We start from the raw sequence: 22,626 nt of genomic DNA on the forward strand, positions 1-22,626 counted from the left end.
GACACTCTAGTTCATTTGACAACTCTTTGTTCAACATGTTTACTCTTTTCACCTCATTGTATGCCTCAGAAGTAACAGTCACACTATCTGTTGGTTTAAGTTTATTTTTAAGGTGAAAGTTTCTTGAGCAATTTCCTCTATCTCATCTTGCATGAGATCCAACTTTTCAGTTTGTGGGCGACATTTATCAAAGAGTTTATCAAGAAGCTTACATACTTTTTCTTTGTAGTAAGTCCTAGCCTTGGCTTTTAGAAGTTTTACCTCATTGTCGGAATCATCAGGGTAAGCCATAAGAAATCTAAGATGTTCAGATTTCGAGGTTTTGGAGACTTTGTCCTTCAGACGATTTGTAAGACACATTTTAGCCTCTAGTTCCTCCTCGATGATTTCATCGTCCTCGGAGTCGAACATTCCCCATATGGCGGACATGACCCTATTCTTGTAGTCCTTTTTAGCCTTATCTCTCTTATCCTTAGACTTAATCTCATCCCACTTAGAACATTCTTTAATTTGGTGTGATTTGTCACCACACTTAAAGCTTCCTATAGTGGTAGTAGGTCTTTTCTTTGGAAAGCGTTTTTTCGTGAAATTATTGTTGAACCTTTTGTGTCCATGGCCATTCACCATTTCGACTAAATTCCTAAAGAACAAACCAAACTCATCGTCCTCTTTATCCTAATCACCAATTGAAGAGGATGTTAGAGAAAGACTCTTTCCCCTTGAAGATTTACTAGAATTCTTATCGAGATTAAACTCATGAGCCATTAGTGATCCCATTAGTTCATGAAGAGATAAAATGGATAAATCTTTGGCCTCCACTATGGCGGTTACCTTAGGTTGCCATTTAGTGGTAAGCCTACGAATAATTTTTCGAATGATGTCCTCGGACTCGAAATTTCTCCCTAGACTTTTTAGTTCATTGATAATACACGAAAAATGAGATGAAAAGCTATTAATTGACTCGTCCTTTGCCATGTGAAACATCTCATATTGTTTCAAGAGAATATCAATACGGTGTTTTCTAACTTGAGACATCCCTTCATAGGCAAGAACAAGGGAGTCCCAAATTAGTTTGGCTGTAGGGCATCCAGAAATCCGACTTACTTCGGCGTCACCTACACACCGTTGAAGAATCGACATTGCATTCGAGTTCTTTTCGGCCAATTTGAAATCATTTTCATTGTAATATTTCTCGGCCTTGACTTTAATAAAACCCGTAAGAATGTCGGTTTCCTCAATAACAAGAGGTCCGTCCTCAATGATTTTCCAACATTGATAATCAATACTTTTGAGGTAGTGCTCCATTTTGAGCTTCCACCATCCAAAATTCTCACCGGTAAAGACGGGATCTTGGAGTGTTTTGAGGAATCCATTTCCCAAGATTCAAACACTAAGGTGATTAGCCTCGATTAAGAGCACGAGACTCTGATACCAATTGAAGAGTTTAGGATTCCAAGTACCTAAGAGGGGGAGGGGGTGAATTAGGTACTATTTTAAAAATTTCAACTTGATCTTTATTGAATTAAAGCAAGTTGATTGATGATATGAGGAACAAGTGGATACATCAAATAAATCGTGTAATTAGAAGTGTATCACGTTTGTTGAAGAAGATTGCTGAAATGAAAAACAACGGTTGTTCTGACAGTTGCTTGGTTGTCTTAGCAAATAAGATTGAGGCTACAGACAAAAGCAATAGTATTCAGGACCGTTGCTAAAGAAATAAAAACACGAATGAAGTACAAGTAAAATAAATGCAGCGGAATAGAAAGTAACGAGAGATCAACACACTGTTTTTGAATTGGTTCGGCCAACTCTCTAAGGGCCTACGTCCAATCTTCTTTTTATTGATTATTTAAGTGATCTACTCCGACTACTTAAAACCCTTACAATATAAAGGACCAACAACCTACTCCGGTTGCGACAAGAGTTCCTTCTAAGAACTCGACACTCTACCTTGGAATGTTTACACGATCAAGTTTCCTCAAACAGATTCAATAAGAATTGATAAGGACAACTTATTGATCAAACGATTCTAGGTAAGATAATATGATACTCAAAGCAACGGTAGTAAAGACTGTTGCACTTCAAGACTTAGAATATTGTGCAAACAAGAAAATGCTTTTAAGTTCTTTAAAACACTTTGCAAAACTATTTGAAATTCTCAGAAAAATTCTTAAGGATTGAATGAGAAGAGTGTTCCTTTTATAGAGAGGTCAACTAGGGTTTCAAGGTCAAGACAATTGAAAGAAAACAAATATAATTGACCTTTCCAAGTTTGCACAAGAAAGAGTATTCTTCCAAAGGAGAAAGATGAAAAGAGGTTTTGTAACCATCCAAAAGGGTCCTTGTAAATCAGTCAAACAAAGATGACAATCAAAACAAGACATTTTTAGAAAACCAGTTTTCGAATGAAACAAGTTAAACTTTCCAAAAGTTATGATAAAAGAAATTGCCAATTTGAGTAAAGCCCTTTTGAAAGATGCCTTTGGAATATTCTTTTCTTCATAAAACCCTTTCTTTATATTTGATAAATCAAGGATGAAAATTTCTCAGATAAAAGAGAACACTTTGAAAGTAAGAGTATTTTGAAATCAAAGACTTCTTATTTCTTCAAGTGACGCGAACTTTGAGCAACAGTCTTGTTTACTGTTGCATGATAAGTAGACCGTTGCTTATGACTGTTGCTTGGTACCATACTCTTTCACCCTTACATTAATGACTATTACAACACAAGCCTTGGGTAGACTTCATCAACACTTTGCCATCAACATTGATTAATTCTTGATTAGGGGGATGGACATAATCCTGAAATGGAACACTTGAAACACAATTAAAATGGGCTTGTCATCATCAACAAATAGGTTCTAACAAAATATAATCATCTATAGTTAAAGTTGTGACGATTTTGTTAAAGAATAAAGTTACAGCAATTCTGTAAATCTGTGAGTTATCTTGAACGAATTATCAGACCATCTTAAAGTCGTTATCTACGAAAATGTAAAGAATAGACTTAGGTTATTTTCAAGCTTCGTTGATGCTTGTAAAATTTCGTAGCAATTGGCCGTGTATATTTTCCATAATAAATTCGTTATGAACATGTCGACTGAGAATCCGCGAATTCATAAAGTATTTTTCAAACATCATATGCTAAACTTGTTTTATGAATCAATACTTTTTATGCGACGGATTTCGTCAGTATTTATAAATCCTTCAAGAAAATTCTGATAAGTCTGGAATTTGAGAAATGTCTATTCACAAGAACTGTAGATATGAGTCTTAAGGTTCCAACCCCATTGTTCATGCATCCTTTGGATTTTTATTTAATTAGTTATGAATTTTATAGTGAGAATGAATTGTGCTGTAAAACGGTAGAATTAGATATTTAGCTTCAAAGTTGTCAAAAGGATTAGGACGTGATGGGCATAGGATAAGTGCATGATTAGTTGGTTGTTTATGTAGTAATTGTACATAATTACGTTATTTAGTTATGGATTTGTAAAGGATCAAATTTGATTGCTTTGCTTTGCTTGGATTACTACGTATTTGGATTGCATTTATTGGAGTATTGCTGATCAGGTAGGAAACTACTCCATTGAATTATATTCCTAATGTTTATTAATTGTTGGGTATTTGAGAAAATAATGGAATTAGTATTGGCTTGATGGAGTTTATCTTATTGGCTCATGTTATTGTGGAATCATAACTATTGACGGTTGGATTTATTATTATTGATGGTTGGATTTATTATTATTGATTATTGGATTTTGTTATTACTGGAATTGGTTGATGAGTTTTGTTAAGGCCAGGCACGGGGATGTTGAAGGGTCGTGGACCTGAAGAGGGACTGTGTGTCCGGACTGTGTGTCCTTAAGCCTGTGTGTCTTGGTATGGACTGTGTGTCCAGGAGTATATCTAGACTGTGTGTCTTAGGCGGGACTGCGTGTCCATTGGACTATGTGTCCTGGAGTATGAATGTGTGTCTAGAAGTGGAGTATGACTGTATGTCTAGAAGTGGAGTATGACTATGTGTCTAGATGTGGTTGTGTGCCTTGTGGTTGCGTGCCTTTGTTTGTGATTTATATATTGTGTAACATTATTATTACAGGTTGTATAATTGTTTTTATTCATTGTTTAGTTTTCTACTCAACCTCGTGGTTGACAGTGTATTCGTAAACACCTGTGATGAACCATAAATGGGGAGCAGACTTGTAGGTGCTTGAGACTAGCTATCTAGGAGCTTATGGGGATACGTGAGGACTCGGCCAGTCTACCTAGAAGTCTAGACCATTTAGTTTATTAATCACTTTATTTATTTCCGCAGCGAGTTGTAAATAAATTTATATTGAGTTTTTAGCTTGTTAGTTTGTAAAGAACATGTAATCGCTAAATTTTATCTAAAGTACTTTGGTTGTTGAACTTTGTTATTCACTACCTCGGGAAACCGAGATGGTAACAGTCCTATTTATTTGGGAATGTCTTGATAAAGGCTCCTGAATAAATAGGGGTGTTACACGTTGGGACTGGAGCAAAGCAAAGAAAAAAAAGGGAACTGCAAGAGAATCCGCTCGAGCTAGCAACAGGACGGGCGTCCCAGCATTCAGCACGCTCGAGCCAAGGCCAGGACGAGCGTCCCTAAAGAGTAATGAAATGAGCTGCTCGAAAATCAGCCCGTCCCCAACAGAGGTCGAGCATCCCCTACCTGCTTGAAGACATAAACACGGGATTTTCACCTTCAATCCTTATTTCTATTCTTCCCCAAACACAAACACAACACATTCCCTCACTACAACATTCAAACCCATCATCCAAAATCACAAAATACTCAACCAAATTCATCCGAATTCATTACAAACTTGCTCAAAATCAAAACAAATCACTCCTTTGTCAACAAAAAGACCTTCTATCATCAAAATCTTCCCAAAATCAATCAAAATTTCTAGGGTTAGAGTAAAATCCGAAAAATCCCAAATCGATTGAGAAATTGATTGAAGAAGGAAGACAGGAAGAGCATTCAAGCTTATTCAAGGTTTGTTGACACAAATTTGAAGGAGAAAACAACAATGGCAAGAACAAACGGGAATACTCAAGGATAAAAATCCCTAAATTTATCCAAAAGACAAAAAGTTCTAGCATCTAAAGCTTTAGTGGTGGTTGAGCAACCAAGGGTACAAGCAAGTGAAGTCATTGAGGCCATTGAGGAAGTTACTACTACTATACTGGAGATTGAGCAACTTAAGCATTATCCGAAGGTAACTTTTATTTCTAATGAGCATAGAACCGCATTTGAATCCCTTGCTAAGAAGAAAGTTATCGCTACTTTTGTATGCGAAGAAACTCTGGGAAAATTGGGGGTTCTTGACCAAACTAGAGCATTTTGCGAGTCCATGGGATTGTCTACCTTGTTCGAAATGGATGAATTGATTTACCCTTCCCTCACATTAGAGTTCATTAGGTCTTTGAAGGAGTATAAGGTAGAAACTCGAAAATATGTTGAATTTCGGCTTGAGAACAAGAGTAGACGAAAGCTTAAAGGTGAATTCGGTAAGGTATTCGGGCTTAGTGATCATCGGGACTTCTTCAAGAAGCCTCTAGAGTTTAATGCCAAACCCCTTTGGAAAGCAATTCCCGGTCGTGAATTGGCCATTTTTAGGGAATGTCATGCCTTGTATATCCATCATCTGGGTATTCGGTATTGGCATAGGTTTATGGCTAATATCTTGATAGCTCGAAAGGAAGCTAATCACTTGACCGAACTTGACCTTGTCTACTTGGAATCCTACATGAATATCAATGCAAAGTCCAAAAATGATTACAATATTCTTCAATTGATGATTAAAAGATGGTTGGATATTCAACAAGGAAAGGAAAGTACGACCTTCATTGTCAGTGGTGGCTTGATTACAAAGTTGGCAAACCACTTTAACCCGAATTTCAATGACAACAAAGCATATAAGCCTGTTAAAGGTGGCCATCTCCTTGATACAAGAACTTTAATTCACGAATTCCATTGGGTAAAGCATGACAATTCAAACCCGGGATATGAGTGGATAATCAAGGAAGTCGACTCAATATTCTTGCCATGGAAAATTTGTCGTATTAACACACACCGAAATAACTACCTCATTCCCGTTCAAACCTTGCCAAGAAAATCATCAAGGAGCAACAGTGTCCAAGTGAAGAAACCTCCTCCTTAGTGGTACCTCCTTACCCCTTACTCCTTTGCCTATGAAGAGTTCAAAACAAATTATCCCAATGATGTGGAGGTGTAGATACCCAATATCTGTCAAGTCTCCAACAAACACCCGATGATTATCGGACTACAACATGCTTAGGAATCGCAACGTTTGATCGACAGTATTTGTACAACTATACGTCGGAAAAGTTAAAACGATTTTGAAAATAAAACATTTCAAAAATTTTCAAAAGTACCTGGAGTGTTTAATGCATGACGACGGGGTCACAATGAGACTAATTAGAGTCAAAACCGACACCGGACCAAAAACCGACTCAAAAATTCAAATCCCAACTCCAACAACGAGTCAAACCGAGTCAAACACAAAAAACAAACTTTTCAAAACTTCTATGTTAAGTATTCCCGGAATACTTCATGGTCAAGTACAAATAAAGTTCACCCAAAACATAAGATAGAACAAATCATGATTACAATTGCGTGATAGTGATAAGACACCTCGAAGACCCGCGAAATGGCTCGCGTGTAATACTACGGTTTTATGAGTCTTTGGGTACTCTATCGAGTGGGCCTTACTCTGTCGAGTAAGGGTGTGTTGCGTTTTAAAATAGTTTCTGACCTGTTGGGTACTCGATCGAGTAGCCTTGGCACTCGATCGAGTAGGGGGGCACTCGATCGAGTACCTCAGTTACTCGATCGAGTAGCCGGCTTACGGGGTGATGATTTGTCGGGTTTTGTTAATAATGCGATTGAATATATATAAACAACTCCGTCACTTCCTTAATACATTTTATCAAACCTAATTATGTTCAAAGAGAAAACAAACTACGTTCTTCGCATCAATCACATTATTGACAAATCCCGGAGCTTGAGAGGTCGGATTTCATCGTTCTTTACATCTTTGTGATCCTTGCGTCGAGGGTAAGATCTATGTATCGGATTTGTTATATTTAATTAAGTTTCGTTAAACCCTAATTTTGGGAATTGGGGATTGGTGGTAGTTTTGTGTATTTAGTGATTATGTGATTATATGTTAGGAGGAGGATTCGTAGAAGAGGAATTTTGATACAGCTGTTGAGACCGTCTGATTGTGTTACTGTTCCAGGTAGGGTTTCCCTACTCAGTATTAATTACATAATGTGTGGTGATTGTGCTGTAGTTAGTGATTGTTGACTGATTCAGACGGTTGTGATTATATATTATTGATTGATTCAGACGGTTGTTGATGTTTCATTGTGATTGTGATTGTTTATCTCTGGTTCTCGAGATGCGTTCTCGGTTGAGTGGAGTCACTTGCGGGAGTGGCTTCACGCCCTAGTTTTGCCCTTCGTGGAACCCGCCACGGAAGGGGATGTGCACATTAATGGGACAGGGTTATCGCTCGGTATGATGAGCGGGGATTTGGTGGGTACGGCTGCGGTCCCCCACTAGCAGGGCTGGTCCAGTGGACAGTCGGTGACGGAGATTGATTGGAGTGGGTATGATTGTGTGTGTGTCCGTTTGAGCTGTGTTGTTTGTTGTGTTGTTGGATTATATAAATTGTGTGATTAGTATCGACCCGTTTAAATGTTTTAAAATGTGGTGATCCATTCGGGGGGGTGGTGAGCGATTGCTTGACAGTATATCTTGGATACGCGTGGGATCTAGCTGGGGATGGAGTCATCACATATTAGAGTCTTTAGTCTTCCGCTGTGTTTGTTAAGACAGTTCCATTCAGTTGGTTTATAGTTTGAGAACAGTTGTATTTTGCTTACAGTTGGTTTTGTTATGTAATCACTTAAACTTATTTAATAAAGTACGTTTCCTTATTTTCTTATGATTATCATCGCCTCGGATAACCGAGATGGTAGTATCCTTATACCTGAGTGGTCCTGGTAAGACACTTGCAGTATGGGGGTGTTATAAATGGTATCAGAGCGACGATCCTGAAACCTGTAACCAATGAATTTAATGAATATAGGGAGTCAATTAAAATGAACTCGGGGTAAAGGTTGTAGGAGCTAATACAAAGACTTGGGAGACGTCCTAAAGTCGCGAACTCGCCCTACAATTTTGAACCGGTCACCATGGGATATGAGTCGGGATCGCTATGTGTTTATCTTGTGAATTGTGTACCTATATGGTGATGTGTGGCATGAATCAGTGGATGTATGTATGTGGAGAATGGGGAATGTGTAGAAAAGATGGTGATAATGTGATTTCGTAAGTTATTGATTGAAAGCATGATAGTTGTTTTACGATATGGCATTATAGAGATACGGGAGGAAAAATTTGTTTGATTTGGGTTATACATAGAGTTATGTAAACATATATGTTGTTTGTAGTGTTGTACGAGTTTATATAGTTGAAAGTTGGAGTAAGAGCATGAATAACTGGTGGAAAAAAATGATAATTGTTGCATGATAATATGATATTTTTTTTTAAAGCATGTTGTATGATGGAAGAGATGTTATAATTTTGTTATGCTAGTAACATGTGAATATGATACTTGATGTCATATAATTGTAATTTATTTACGTAAAGTTATATAATAAAAAAACATGTGGGTAATATGTGATTGGTAAGTTGAATGATATATGTGCATCGAGTTATTTGTTGCTTGGCTTTTGAAGATAGTAACATATGACTAGGAATACTAGTTTTATGAGTTTTGGATTGGTTTTGTTTGCTTGGTTGTTGTCTAAGTTGTTTGGAAGTAAAAATCAAATAGTTATGTCGTCTGATTACAGCAAAGTTGTCTTTAAACTGTTATATCTTGAGATACATAAACGATTTTGATGTGATTCCAATTGGAGGTGATAGCTTATCCTTTTACGATTCTAACGATAGGTCACACGCCCAAATCGACCAAGAAACGAGTGAGTTATGACTGTTTTACGAAAACTGGACAATGCTGAGAATTGCGTAGGGTACTCGATCGGGTAGCCTTGGCACTCGATCGAGTAGGGGGGCACTCGATCGAGTACCTCAGTTACTCGATCGAGTAGCACTGGTGATTTGTTTTACGTGCTTCTGACCTTCACCTACTCGATCGAGTAAGTCCCTTACTCGATCGAGTGGCCTGTACTCGATCTAGTGACCCCTGTTTTGGGTCATATGCTTATCTTTTGACTTCGTTGCATATTATGTTTAATTCAAAGGTGTTATTTTGCTTCTTTATGCATTGTTTTATATGTATGTTGATCCTGATGCGTAAGTTACCCAATCTTATGATGTAAGGAGTGGCACCTGTGGTGAGTATGAGTTCGGTGGGAGGACATGAGTTATATGTGGTTGCGATAGATAGTGGAAAAAGAAAAGGAAGATCGTTATGGCTTAATTGAGACATAGAGCATGTTTTCTGAGATGAGATGAGTGATATGATTGTGTGTTGAGTAACGTAAAAAACAAGTGTATATGGGCAAGGGGTGATGTGAGTCTAAGGAACGTGAGAATAAAAAGATTGAAAGTAAGGATGTGGATAGTGGCAGCTTGAGATGTGTAATGAATTATGGAGGGAGATGGTTAGGAGTCGTGTGGGTTATGGATATATGTAGTGAAAGTTCGTTTTAAAGGTGTTGAGAAGAGTGGTAAACAGTGAACTTTATGGAGACATGTCGCGAGGTAGATTTGTACACAGTGAGTGAGTTTGGGAGATTTGGTTTATTAAGAGATGAAACTATTTTGGGATTTTCTTGGGCAATTAACGGTATGAAATGAATTCTGATTTCTAAAGAGGTACAAAGGAGATACAATTGTTTAAACAGTGAACGTTGATTTTATGGATAGATTAGTGGCAAGTGTGAGTGATAGCATAATAAGAGAAGATCCATGGTAAGAAAGAGTGAGATGATATCGATATAAAATAATGGGATTTGAGTTTTGGAGCGATGAGAAGGTAATTGGTGCACTAAAGGGTTAGATAGAAGTAATAAGGAGTTGAGCTATTAAATGGTATTGTTGAGTATAAAGAGAAAAGAAGGATAAAAGTAAGCTGAGAAAAATGTTCACCGGAGTTATGTAACATAAAAGTAAGGAATCATCGAGATGTATGATACTATCAAGAGTAAGTAAGTGAATGGTTATACAGAAGTTTCAGGACAACATGATTAATCATGAGTTTCGAGGAATTAAGGGAGTAAGAAGTTGGTAGAATATCTGCATGATATGAGATTTTGGTGGAGAATTAGATGATGACACAATTAAGAATAGTATTGGGAAGAATGTTGAGGTAATTTTGTTGATGGATTCGATGTTCGTTATTTGGGATATTAACCAAAGATAGGAAAGAAATCGTGATGTTTAGAGATGAGTGTAAGAGGTTTGATGTCCGGACAGTGGTAGTGTTATGGTTTGTGACTAGTGGTTAAGGGTGATGGTATATTAGAAGGGTAACAATTCTAAAGAGGTTGATTTTGCAGAGACCAGATTGCTATGTATGGTTGTGAGAGAGTATAAGATGTGGTTATATGAGACGATTGTTAGTAGTTGAGTATTACTAGTATGGTTACATTTGGCAGGGGGTGATGGATATGCGAATGGGAGAATATGTTATGAGGGGCATATGAGTTAAGCTCGGGCGACAGATAACCTTTGTTGAGGGGTAACTTACGTGATCAGGATTGACTGGTTGGATGTGATTACGGGTTTGTGATATATATATATGAATGTTTGTGTGAGATTTTGACCTCACAAGACGTGATATGGTGTGATTATCATAAAGTTGTTATTTGAATGTTCTGTACTGCATATTGGGTACGCTAATCTAATTGAATGATGATTAAAAAGGTAATAATTTGAGTGATCGGCATGATTTGGTTATACTGTATATATTCATGATACATGTCAATCGTGATATGGTAAGGGGATGATATTCATGAGGTGATTATCTGTTTAATTCATAAAATATATTGCGTTGTGATTTAGTAAAGTGGATTTGAGTAAGTTTTCCTTGTCTGAGAAGTTATTCTGAGTCAGTGTTTATGGGAATTGTATGCAGTTGTGATGTCTATCGATGTGGTTGTTGTGCCTCGGGTGGTGATCCGGGCACGGTTCATAGTGTTATGGTGCGGGTATTTTCGCACTGCGGTGTGGCTGTTGGTGGCGGTGTTGCGATGCCGTCACCGGTTGTGGTGGAGTAGGCGGGATGATTATGATTCGAGTTTCGGAAGTACATACCAGTTATACATAGATTGTTGTTTTGTTTGATGTTGCTCCCTGCGAGTTTCAGTTTGTGCAGATAGACAGTTGTCTTGATCATTGATGTTTTCTTTACCAGGTTAAGTTTGGGAATGAGGGTAGAGTACGATATGAAATAGAGTTGTATATGTTTTCGTTGTTGTCATGGTATCGTGACATTCTGTTGATGGGACACGGTTGTGAGAGGTTGTTCTGATGAATTCGATCTTGTTCTAGATAAGGCTTTCGTAGACATGGTAATGGCAAGTGATTCGTAAAACATGTGTGGTAATGACCTGAAAGATGCAGGGGGTTCATAATCCTTTGTGGAGACAGTGAGTGTAGGGTGTTGGGGGAATTCGTGTCATGTGAAGTTATGTATGAGTTTTGCGGTAATCAAGGAAAGAACTTGAGGATCTAGTGTGAGTGTACATAACGAGTGTGGATCGTGAGTTATGCTTTTGGGAGATCGGTGCTTTACATAGAGAGGTATGTTGTTTCGCGGTAATAATGGAGAGTTAGTATGGTGATTTTGCTACGAGTTTTATGGTATAGGTTAGGTGATGGGCCGAATGAGTTGAGATATGAGAAATGGTTAAGTAAGAGAGCTTTGGATATATACATGGCGAGTGTTTAGATTATAGGTGGCTATCTTTGACATGCGGTGGTGATGAGGATAATGAGACGATATAGCTAGGATTTAGTATTAGTGAGTTACGAGGACGTAACATTTATCTTAACAGGAGTAGGATGCGATAAAAGAGATTATGATGGTTGTACATATGGTGGTATATTTGGAAGTAGAGTGTTGGTGTAGCATAAAGGACGGATATTTGTTTTGATTTTATTAAAAGTCATGACAGTTGGATGATGATGTTATGAGTGTGAGTAAACTTCGAGGACGAAGTTCCTTTTAAGGATGGTAGAATGTAACATTCCGTTTGATGTTTATGAGTGTCTTGATAGTGGATTTTCTAGTGGATAATAGGTTAGTGAAACGGAGCTAGCAGCGTTAGTGGACGGTAGTTGGTAGTGTCTGGAGTTGGTGTCGGGAGAGTCTATGATGTAGTTGATACGATATCGTGAGCCATGTTGTGGAGGTAGGAATAGTTGGTAGAGTTGGTGTTGAGAGTTCATGTTTTATAGGTTGGGGTTTTTGTTTTGAGTTCTTAGTTGCGTTGTTGTGTCTTGATCGAATCAGTATGTTTGTTTTATGTATGGGTTGAACTTCGGGGACGAAGTTGTTTTTAAGGGGGGAAGACTGTAATACTACGGTTTTTTGAGTCTTTGGGTACTTTATCGAGTGGGCCTTACTCTGTCGAGTAAGGGTGTGTTGCGTTTTAAAATAGTTTCTGACCTGTTGGATACTCGATCGAGTAGCCTTGGCACTCGATCGAGTAGGGGGGCACTCGATGGAGTACCTCAGTTACTCGATCGAGTAGCCGGCTTACGGGGTGATGATTTGTCAGGTTTTGTTAATAATGCGATTGTATATATATAAACAACTCCGTCACTTCCTTAATACATTTTATCAAACCTAATTACGTTCAAAGAGAAAACAAACTACGTTCTTCGCATCAATCACATTATCGACAAATCCCGGAGCTTGAGAGGTCGGATTTCATCGTTCTTTACATAATTGTGATCCTTGCGTCGAGGGTAAGATCTATGTATCGAATTTGTTATATTTAATTAAGTTTCGTTAAACCCTAATTTTGGGAATTGGGGATTGGTGGTAGTTTTGTGTAATTAGTGATTATGTGATTATATGTTAGGAGGAGGATTCGTAGAAGAGGAATTTTGATACAGCTGTTGAGACCGTTTGATTGTGTTCTTTGTTCGGTAGGGTTTCCTACTCGGTATTAATTACATAATGTGTGGTGATTGTCTTGTAGTTAGTGATTGTTGACCGATTAGGACGGTTGTGATTATATATTGTTGATTGATTCAGACGGTTGTTGATGTTGCATTGTGATTGTGATTGTTTGTCTCTGGTTCTCGAGATGCATTCTCGGCTGAGTGGAGTCACTTGCGGGAGTGGCTTCACGCCCTAGTTTCGCCCTTCGTGGAACCCGCCACGGAAGGGGATGTGCACATTAATGGGACAGGGTTATCGCTCGGTATGATGAGCGGGGATTTGGTGGGTACGGCTGCGGTCCCCCACTGGCAGGGCTGGTCTAGTGGACAGTCGGTGACGGAGATTGATTGGAGTGGGTATGATTGTGTGTGTGTCCGTTTGAGCTGTGTTGTTTGTTGTGTTGTTGGATTATATAAATTGTGTGATTAATCTTGACCCGTTTAAATGTTTTAAAACTGTGGTGATCCATTCGGGGTGGTGAGCGTTGCTTGACGGGTATATCTTGGATACGCGTGGGATCTAGTGGGGATGGAGTCATCACATATCGTAGTCTTTAGTCTTCCATTTGTGTTTGTTAAGACAGTTCCATTCAGTTGGTTTATAGTTTGAGAACAGTTGTATTTTGCTTACAGATGGTTTTGTTATGTAATCACTTAAACTTATTTAATAAAGTACGTTTCCTTATTGTCTTATGATTATCATTGCCTCGGATAACCGAGATGGTAGTATCCTTATACCTGAGTGGTCCTGGTAAGGTACTTGGAGTATGGGGGTGTTACATCTCGCCTCTTCGAGCAGCCCATGCGGCCACATTGCTCAAAACGCACACAACCACCCATTTCTCTATAAATACCCCTCAAATGCCACCATTTGAGAGTGACGCGAGTGTCCGCCCCCTCATTTCCCCCTTAAAATTCTAGACTCGACTTCTCAAGTCACAAACCGACACGTGTTTCCGGCCTACCGATCAAAAACACAAGCCTTACACATTGTTTGGTACCGTCATCGTGCATTAAATCACTTGACCGACCATCTCGACCAACTACACCATCACTAAACTTAAAACACTCTTTTACATTGCTAAAACGGTTTTCAAACCGAGTTTTCCGACGAAACAAGTTGATACACTTTCGTCGATTTCTCGTCTCAAGCCTAGCATGTAAGTATAAGGGTGTAAAAATCCTCTTCTATCATGTTTTTCATTTGTTTCATGACTATAACATGCTAAAACATGCATAACATGGTCCAAGTATGGGATAAATGAGCCAAAACCGGATTTTTGGCCGAGACAGGGGCTGCTTGTATAGCAGCATGGCTCGTGCCTAAAGCCGCTCTGAGGCCTTAATCCAGCCGTGTTTGGTCTCTTCTTCCCTTTATTTTCAATTCACATTTGTAATTGGTTTTACCATTTCAAATATTTCAAATCATTTTTATGATAAACCTTTAACCATAAAACATTTTTCACCCTTGGTTCCTAATACCATGACGGTCTCATCCGTGTTCCGGTGATAATATTTTATTAATTATATTTCAAAAGGCATTTTAAAACTTTTATTTCATTTCTTTACATTTTCAAAGGTATTTTAAAACCTTTTATTTCATTTCTTTACATTTTCAAAACAAATGCATTAGTCATAAATACAAAATCATCCTTGGTTTTACATACCATGTCGGATTTAAACCCGAGTACGATGATGAATATTGACTAATTACAAACAAATGAACTTAAAAAAATTAGTTCATAATCATTTTCAAAACTATTCATGTCAAGCTTGCAGAACCGAACCCGACCTCGAATATTGTCAAAACAATGATGATTATTCAAGTCACGTTCTTCACATCAACACAAAAGCGGTCTAAACGACCTTTTCAAATCAAGACGGGTTCAAAGACCCTCTTTTCAAACCATTTTACAAACCTTTTCAATGGTCAGAAGACGTTCTTCAATCGTCTGTTGACCCGCACCTTAACAGGCCACCCATTTTCGAATTTTCAAATCAGGACAGGCTTTTTTGCATCGCCTGATGGCTCGCGCCTCTATAAGATGCCTGATGCAGACCCTGTTTCCTTCCAGCACTTGTCTAGGACGATCCCGACTTCGGTTAACCCGAATATAGGACGGATCAGATGACAAATCCGCCCATTTTACATCATATTTGCAAAATGCCTTACTAAGACAAATGGATACATTATACATCATAAACCTAACTCGGTAAATGGTTGTTTAATTTCCGTCTTGCATGCAAATCAACATTAAGTCCAATTTGACATCAAATACTTGATTTTTGGATTAAACAACCGACATAGAAAGCTCACATCTTAGGTTCAAACTTTTAGATGCGCATTCATACATTTAAACCGTTTTATCAACTTTTGCATTTAACCAACCAAGATCAATCAGTAGAGGCCGCTACCGCGGGCGGGATTGGGTGTCTGATTAAAGGGCTTCCCAATACGTACCTTTACCTCTTACTCAGAAACTTTGGATAGTGGATGACCTTATCCAGGGCGTACGAGAGTCATTCTAGAGATAGGATGCTAAAGAGGGACGATTCCTTATCTTTAGTACCTATGTCAAACACCGCTTTTTTCCTTGGTTGACCTAGGTATAAAGTGGATTCGAACGAGTTCCAAGCATCCCACAAATGCTTGGTGGCGACTCTGACCATCTCTTGCATCGTTTCGAGACCCTTGCCGAGACGAAACCTGTCGATTTAAAACGATCCGGTCGAAAGGATTTTTACGCCACCGAGCGTGGCTTTCAAAAGACCGCTATACATCCACAGATTGGCTTGGCGTGTAGGTGGCTATGTCCACAGATTGGCGACTCCGCTGGGGAGAAACTAGGACACTTGTGTCATTGTGATCCCTAGATGGTGAGACTCGAACGAGGTCTTGGTTGAAATGCATTAATATATATTAAGGTCATAGTTGGGTTCCTTGTCCGGGCCCACAACCTAACCCTTTTCGACCAACTGACTCGTCTCGTCGGCGTAATTTTTCTCATCCCCGCGTTTCGAATCCCGATTGAGTCAAGCATACGGTTGACGTTACACATTTCTGTTTCGTCAAAGAGCTTTCATCACCTTCGAGCACGAGGTTAGGGCACCCTCCTTACACATTTTGTTTGGATTGGTATCCCTCTCGAAAATCGGGCTTTGATTGCTTGGTGTGTAACCCACCCTTTTAAGCCAAAAACCCGTGTGAGCATTATGCATAATATAATGAAACTTCGAGTGCTTATGTGTTATGTGATCATAAGTCCTTCCATGTCATTTCAAGCTTTCAAAAACACCTTTTTCCGCCGTTATAATGGCCATTTCAAACCTTGGTCTTTCGCCGACCGTTGCATACCATTTCAACACGCCTTTCTAGGCCGTCGTAATGACGATTTCAAACCCGGTTTTCTACAACCATTTCAAACACGCCTTTCTAGGCCGTCTTAATGACGATTTTAAAACCCGGTTTCTACAACCATTTCAACACGCCTTTCTAGGCCGTCGTAATGACGATTTTCAAACCCGGTTTTTACAACAATTTCAAAAACACCTTTTTACGCTGTTATAATCACCGCATCATGACATGGATTTTAACCCATCTCTCACCGACAATGGCTCTTTCAAAACCGAATAAAGGCACACACCCCTCTTTACAAACATTTTCAAATCCCGAGGACCATACACCGTCCCCAAGGCCTTTTCAAATATTTCAAAACTCGATTTTCAAAACATACAATTTTGAATTTCAAAAAACCGTCTTTGGAAACAGTACATTGTTTTCAGAGCCACCTCAAACTCAAACCAGCTTTTGAAAACAAACTTAGAACAACTCTTCAACTGACCGACTTTCGGAGATCCCTATTCTTCGGAAGCCGTCCATAAAGCGACAAACGAATCTTTTTGAAAATCTCTATTTTCGAAAAATTCAGTCCACGATTCCAATTCCGCCTCGTGTCTATCGAGTCGAAGCAAGCGTACTTATGGGCCTTTACTTATGAGTCGTCTCACCTCGAGACTCGTCCAACGGTGTAACGCCACTACGTTGGACACGAGTCAAAGTCCGGTCAACACCGTCACATTATAAATCGAGTCAACACCGAGGCACCACACATGGCCGCCCTCGTCTTGTTGAGTCTGGTCTCTTTTCCGTTCTTCGTATTGTCTGCATTTAGTCATTAAACCGTGTCGGATTGAGATTTAATGTGAGCCGTTTTTCTGCCTCAGAACCATGGCCCCATCTTCAGCTTCGTCCAACAACAACAATGACAACAGAGATGTCACAACTGCTCAACTAGCCAGCCTACTCACTGCTCTTAAGGTCACCCTGGACCGTGTCGAGACCCGTATCGACACCCTGGAAACTAAAGAAACCGGAGAACACAACCCTCCGCCTTTGACTGAAACTTAGAGAAGGCTAAAACTTTTGGAGGAACAACTCCTAGCCCGTGGTAACAACATCCACCTTGAGAACAATCGAAGATTCGAACCCGTTGCGGATCAACTACCCGACAACTTTACCTTGACTAATGTACCCAAATTCAAGGGGGTAGAGGACCCACTCAATCACATTCGGGCCTTCAAAGATTACATGGCCATAAATGGGGTCAAATAAGAACTCTTCACCCAGATCTTTCCATCATCCCTGAAACCGATTCCCCACCAGTGGTACTATTCCCTCGACCCAAAGAACCTTACTACCTGGGACGAAGTCACAGTTGAATTTGCTAAGCAGTATGCCGACAATGTCTTAATCCAAGACAATACCCGCACTATTGAGGTCCTGACTCAGAATGATAAAAAAGGGTTCACAGAAATCCTGACCCGTTGGAGGAGGGTAAGCACTCAATTGGTCAGTAAGCCGAGTGAATCAACTTTGGTGGAGAAGTTTGTCAACAACCTCCGCCCGGTTTATGCCAACCTGCTGAGGTACCAAAACATCAAAACGTTACGGGACCTACAAATCCTTGGGACTCGCATTGAAGACGACCTTCGCAAGGGTGTCTTAGCCAAAACCACTGGTAGAGGCTATCAAGGATCTGCATCCACCGGATCTCGCCCCTATTTTTAGACGAACAAAATTGACGAGGTCAATCTCCTCGAACCAACCACAAAGAAAACTGAGCGTCCGTAAAGGGTATTCACCAACTTGGGGTCAACCTATGCTAGTGCCCTAAAAAGACTTATGGATCAAGGGACACTACAACCGATTGGGCCCACTCCAGACCCATCCGAGGCTAAGAAAAGCCGTTTCTGGAATCCCAATGCCTATTGCCAGTATCACAAGGGAAAAGAGCATTACACGGAAGCCTGCTTTAAGCTCAAAGACATCATCCAAGACATCAGGAAAGGAGAGCTATCTTTACCTCCACCGACAAAAGCAAACAACAAAACAAACCCCTTGGGAATCCATGCTATCTCTGACGACGTGCCAACCTTGGATTGCTCGCATCTCATCCTGCCAATTGATGACGAGGTGAATGCCTTGGAGAAGGATACCCCGGACGGGGTATTCGTATTCAGCGCCGCAACCATGCTCGCCATGTTCCAACAGGTTGAGGAAGCCATAGCCAGTCTCTCAGAAAGGATTACCCGACTTGAGGACGCTTACCACCGGTTGATTTTCAACCCATCAACACCAACCCCACGCCCGAGGGAAGGTCCTCCAAACGCCCAAAACTACCCTCACCAGGAAGGATTGCTCCCGTGACCATTCTGGCATGCACCCCACCATAATCAACCCCACAATAATCAACCTCACAAAAACTTCCCTCACGAAAATTACCCCCATAAAAACTTCCCTCACAAGAACTACCCACCGAGGAATACCCCTCCAAGGTACCCTCGAGATCCTGAAATCAATGGTATCTGGAGAGACGACGCGAAGTATGTCTATATGGTTCCGGGAAGGGGCAAGCAAATAAAAGAGATCTGTCATCTTACCCGGTCCGGACGCCCCTATCAAAACCCGAACAATTCAATAGTCGTTCCGACAACGAAGATCAGGTTATCCCGGACGTGGACACCTAACCCAAGGTTCCCTAAAACTCGATCCTTAAACAACTGCGAAAAGCGAAGGCTGAGATTTCAATTTGGCAACTGATTGCTACATCCTTCGAACATAGGCAAGCTTTACTACAATCCTTGGGAAAGTTGACAGTTTCCTCTACCTCCTCTCCTGAAGAAGTGGTGGCACACATGACAAGGGATATCCCCGACCTAAACAACCCATGAAAGGATTCTTAACCCTTTAATTAAACTCATTTAATTATAGATCTAAATTACTCATTGATTTAAATTAGGCTAGATCTAGTTGCATGCATAACTTAAAATGAAATAAGGAAGAAGAAGAATAAGGTTCCTTACATTGTAGGTATGGCACGAAAAGGGCACAAGTGAGGACTCCTTCCTCCACTTGTTCTTGAGCTACAATGTATATGGATGATCTTCAAAAATCCCAAAGTAGAGATTCTCCTCTTGATATATTGCACCAAAACTAGCCCTTAAATCTAATAATATATTGACTAGATATTATTATTAGACACCTTAAAATTAATCTAATATTACTAAATATTACTACTTTAGTAATCTAATTAGGGTATTAGATATATAAACAAAAACAAGTCTAAAACTATTTTAGAGAGAAGTGTAAAAATGCAACTGAATTAAGAGAGTTGTTAAGTATATAATTAGAAAAACAAAAGTCCCTCTTAAGGGAGAGGGCCGGATGGGGTGTCTCATACACGGCCAATGCATGGCCTTCACTTTTGCTTTTTCTCTTACCAAAATATGTAGGGTATGGGCTATAGAAGGTTAGGTCATGATTATGTCTTTTAAACAATTTAAAAATATTTTACAATAACCATAAACCACCCATAGTTTCGGTCCATATCACAATGTGAACACCCATTTTATTTTTTGTCAATTGTCATTTTGTAATGTTGTGTGCATGAGACAATTCACATGTTACTACTCTTACTAATTTACATTTAACAAATTAAATGTTATTTACAAAATGAACAAATCAATTTTAACTAATTAAAAGGTAATTCAAAATTACATATTATAAAATGGATCAAGTTAATATAATCTACATCACTTTGTAATTAAGATTAACCATTCTCTCTTAATTGTTTCATAAACAAATTTTAGTAATATAACATTTTAATTACTAAAACGAATTTTATTTAATTGAATTACAATAAGATATATATTCTCACTCATAGACGTAAATTGTTCAATTTTAAGGAATTAATTAATCTGTATCAATATACAATTAATTAAATTATCTATTAAGGGAATCGTCCTTTAGGTGTGACCTTAAGGGATCAACTGACCACCACCGTCAACCGACAGTAATGTCAAACTCTAGTCAGCCAATCATTAACGATTAATGTTGATCAGTTGACATATATGAATGAATCATCCCTTTACGTATTCTTATAATGAGTTTCAATAATGTGATTGCACTATTGTTAAGGACACATACTCATACAATCTCCCACTTGTCCGAGACAAGTGTGTGTCACCAATTCTCTTGTCCTATTACAATCTCCCACTCAATGCAAGGTGTCTTGCAGATCGTACTTGTATGTGATCACATCAAGAGTGGTTTCCTCGATATGGAGAGTAACTGTCTGACCGGAATTATCTACCGTTGATACCTTCCGAGCATGGCCACGCATTTTTCAGTTCACTGCTCCTCGAGTGGCCCTGAGATTTTTAAATAACCCTGACAAGGGGGTGGACAATTCCTATCGCACTATTCCCTTTGTATAGCCACAGCTCATCATGACCCAAAAGATGCCCATTTGACCTCATTTACGAAAGTCATAGAGCATAACTTAAAGTCACACAGAAACTGTGCCAACTTGGGCGAACAGTCTCTAGTCAAAGAATTGACTCAAAAGAATACCATAGTAGCTCTCGCCACGACCAGGCTATATAAATTACCAGAACTCTATAAGCGGTCACTGCCCGACAGAGTGTCCCTTACAGTCTGCCTATGTGATCGACTAGTCATCTCTTATGACCCTATGGCACTCGAACTTGCCATCAATCGACTCACACTCTAGTCACTTAGAGACGTCACCTCATATAAGTAACTAGGGGCAATTACTATGTTAATCCAGGTCACTTTAATGGGTTCAATATTGTCTCAACAACCTATTTGGATAAAACAAAGTAATAAATAAAAAAGTTTAAAATAATACTCAAACGATAAATGCGATTATGATATATGAACAATCAATACAATATTATTACTTTAGATCTCATAATCTAATACAAATTAGGCATGCGCTTAAAACCCGTGGAAACTACATGTTGGTCATGCGTAGCCTGCGGTAGAGTCTCGGTTAGAGGATCAGCAATATTATCATCTGCCCGACCTTACAAATCGCTATTTCTTTCCTTTCAATGTAATCCCTAATCATATGAAATTTTCTGGGTACATGTCTAGACTTGTTGCTAGACTTGGGTTCTTTAGCTTGAAAGATGGCCGCTCTGTTATCACAATAAAGTGTGATAGGATCTTTGGCGGAAGAGACTACCCTTAGTCCTTCTAAGAATTACCTTATCTATACAGCTTCTTTGGCAGCTTCAGATGCTGCAATGTACTCAGCCTCCGTTGTAGAATCCGCAACGACTGGCTCTTTGAAGCTTCTCAAGCTAACGGCACCACCATTGATCATGAAAATGAAGCCAACTTGGGACTTCAACTCATCCCTATCAGTTTGGAAGCTTGAGTCGGTGTAACCCTTCACACTCAGCTCGGTATCACCTCCAAACACCAAGAATGAATCCTTAGTCCTTCTCATGTACTTAAGGATATTCTTGACAGCTACCCAGTTACTTTCACCTGGATTGGCTTGATATCTACTCGTCATGCTCAAAGCATACGAAACATCGGGACGAGTGCTTATCATGGCATACATGATTGATCCAACAACGGAAGCATAAGGGATTAATTTCATGCGTTCAAGATCTTCAGGTTCAGTGGGTGACTGAGACTTGCTCAAGGTAATTCCACGGCCCATTGGAATAAAACCTCTTTTGGAGTTTTCCATGTTGAAACGTCGAAGAATCTTATCAACATAAGATTCTTGACTTAATGCCAATATCCTTTTAGATCTATCTCTATAGACCCAGATACCTAATATGCGTTGTACTTCTCCTAAACCCTTCATCTGGAAATGATTTACCAACCACCCCTTGACATATGTAAGCATTGGCACATCATTTCCAATGAGTAGCATGTCATCTACATACAAGATAAGGAAGACAACATTGCTCCTAGTGAATTTCATGTATAAGCAAGGTTCCTCGACTCTTCAAGTGAAACCATTCTCTTTTATCACATGATTGAAACGATGATTCCAACTTCTTGATGCTTGCTTAAGACCATAAATGGATCTCTTAAGTTT

At 39.3% G+C, this 22,626-nt stretch overlaps 1 protein-coding gene across 1 annotated transcript; it reads right to left on the bottom strand.

The window, feature by feature from the left end:
- Positions 1-21,780: 21,780 nt before the first annotated feature.
- Positions 21,781-22,269, bottom strand: LOC141640531 (secreted RxLR effector protein 161-like). The gene is made up of 2 exons (XM_074449302.1): positions 22,025-22,269; positions 21,781-21,928 (listed from the first exon to the last, which is right to left on the bottom strand). The coding sequence occupies exons 1-2, from the start codon at positions 22,267-22,269 to the stop codon at positions 21,781-21,783; spliced, it is 393 nt and encodes a 130-aa protein (XP_074305403.1).
- Positions 22,270-22,626: the final 357 nt, after the last annotated feature.

The sequence above is a fragment of the Silene latifolia genome, unplaced genomic scaffold (genome assembly GCF_048544455.1).
Source record: "Silene latifolia isolate original U9 population unplaced genomic scaffold, ASM4854445v1 scaffold_88, whole genome shotgun sequence".
Lineage (NCBI taxonomy): Eukaryota > Viridiplantae > Streptophyta > Magnoliopsida > Caryophyllales > Caryophyllaceae > Silene > Silene latifolia.

Bases quoted from the DNA above. Each gene is read 5' to 3' on its own strand.
- LOC141640531 (XM_074449302.1), bottom strand. From the start codon at position 22,269: ATGGAAAACTCCAAAAGAGGTTTTATTCCAATGGGCCGTGGAATTACC. The intron at 21,929-22,024 runs GTACATGAGAAG...CCAAACTGATAG, and splicing joins GCTGTCAAGAATATCCTTAA to GGATGAGTTGAAGTCCCAAG.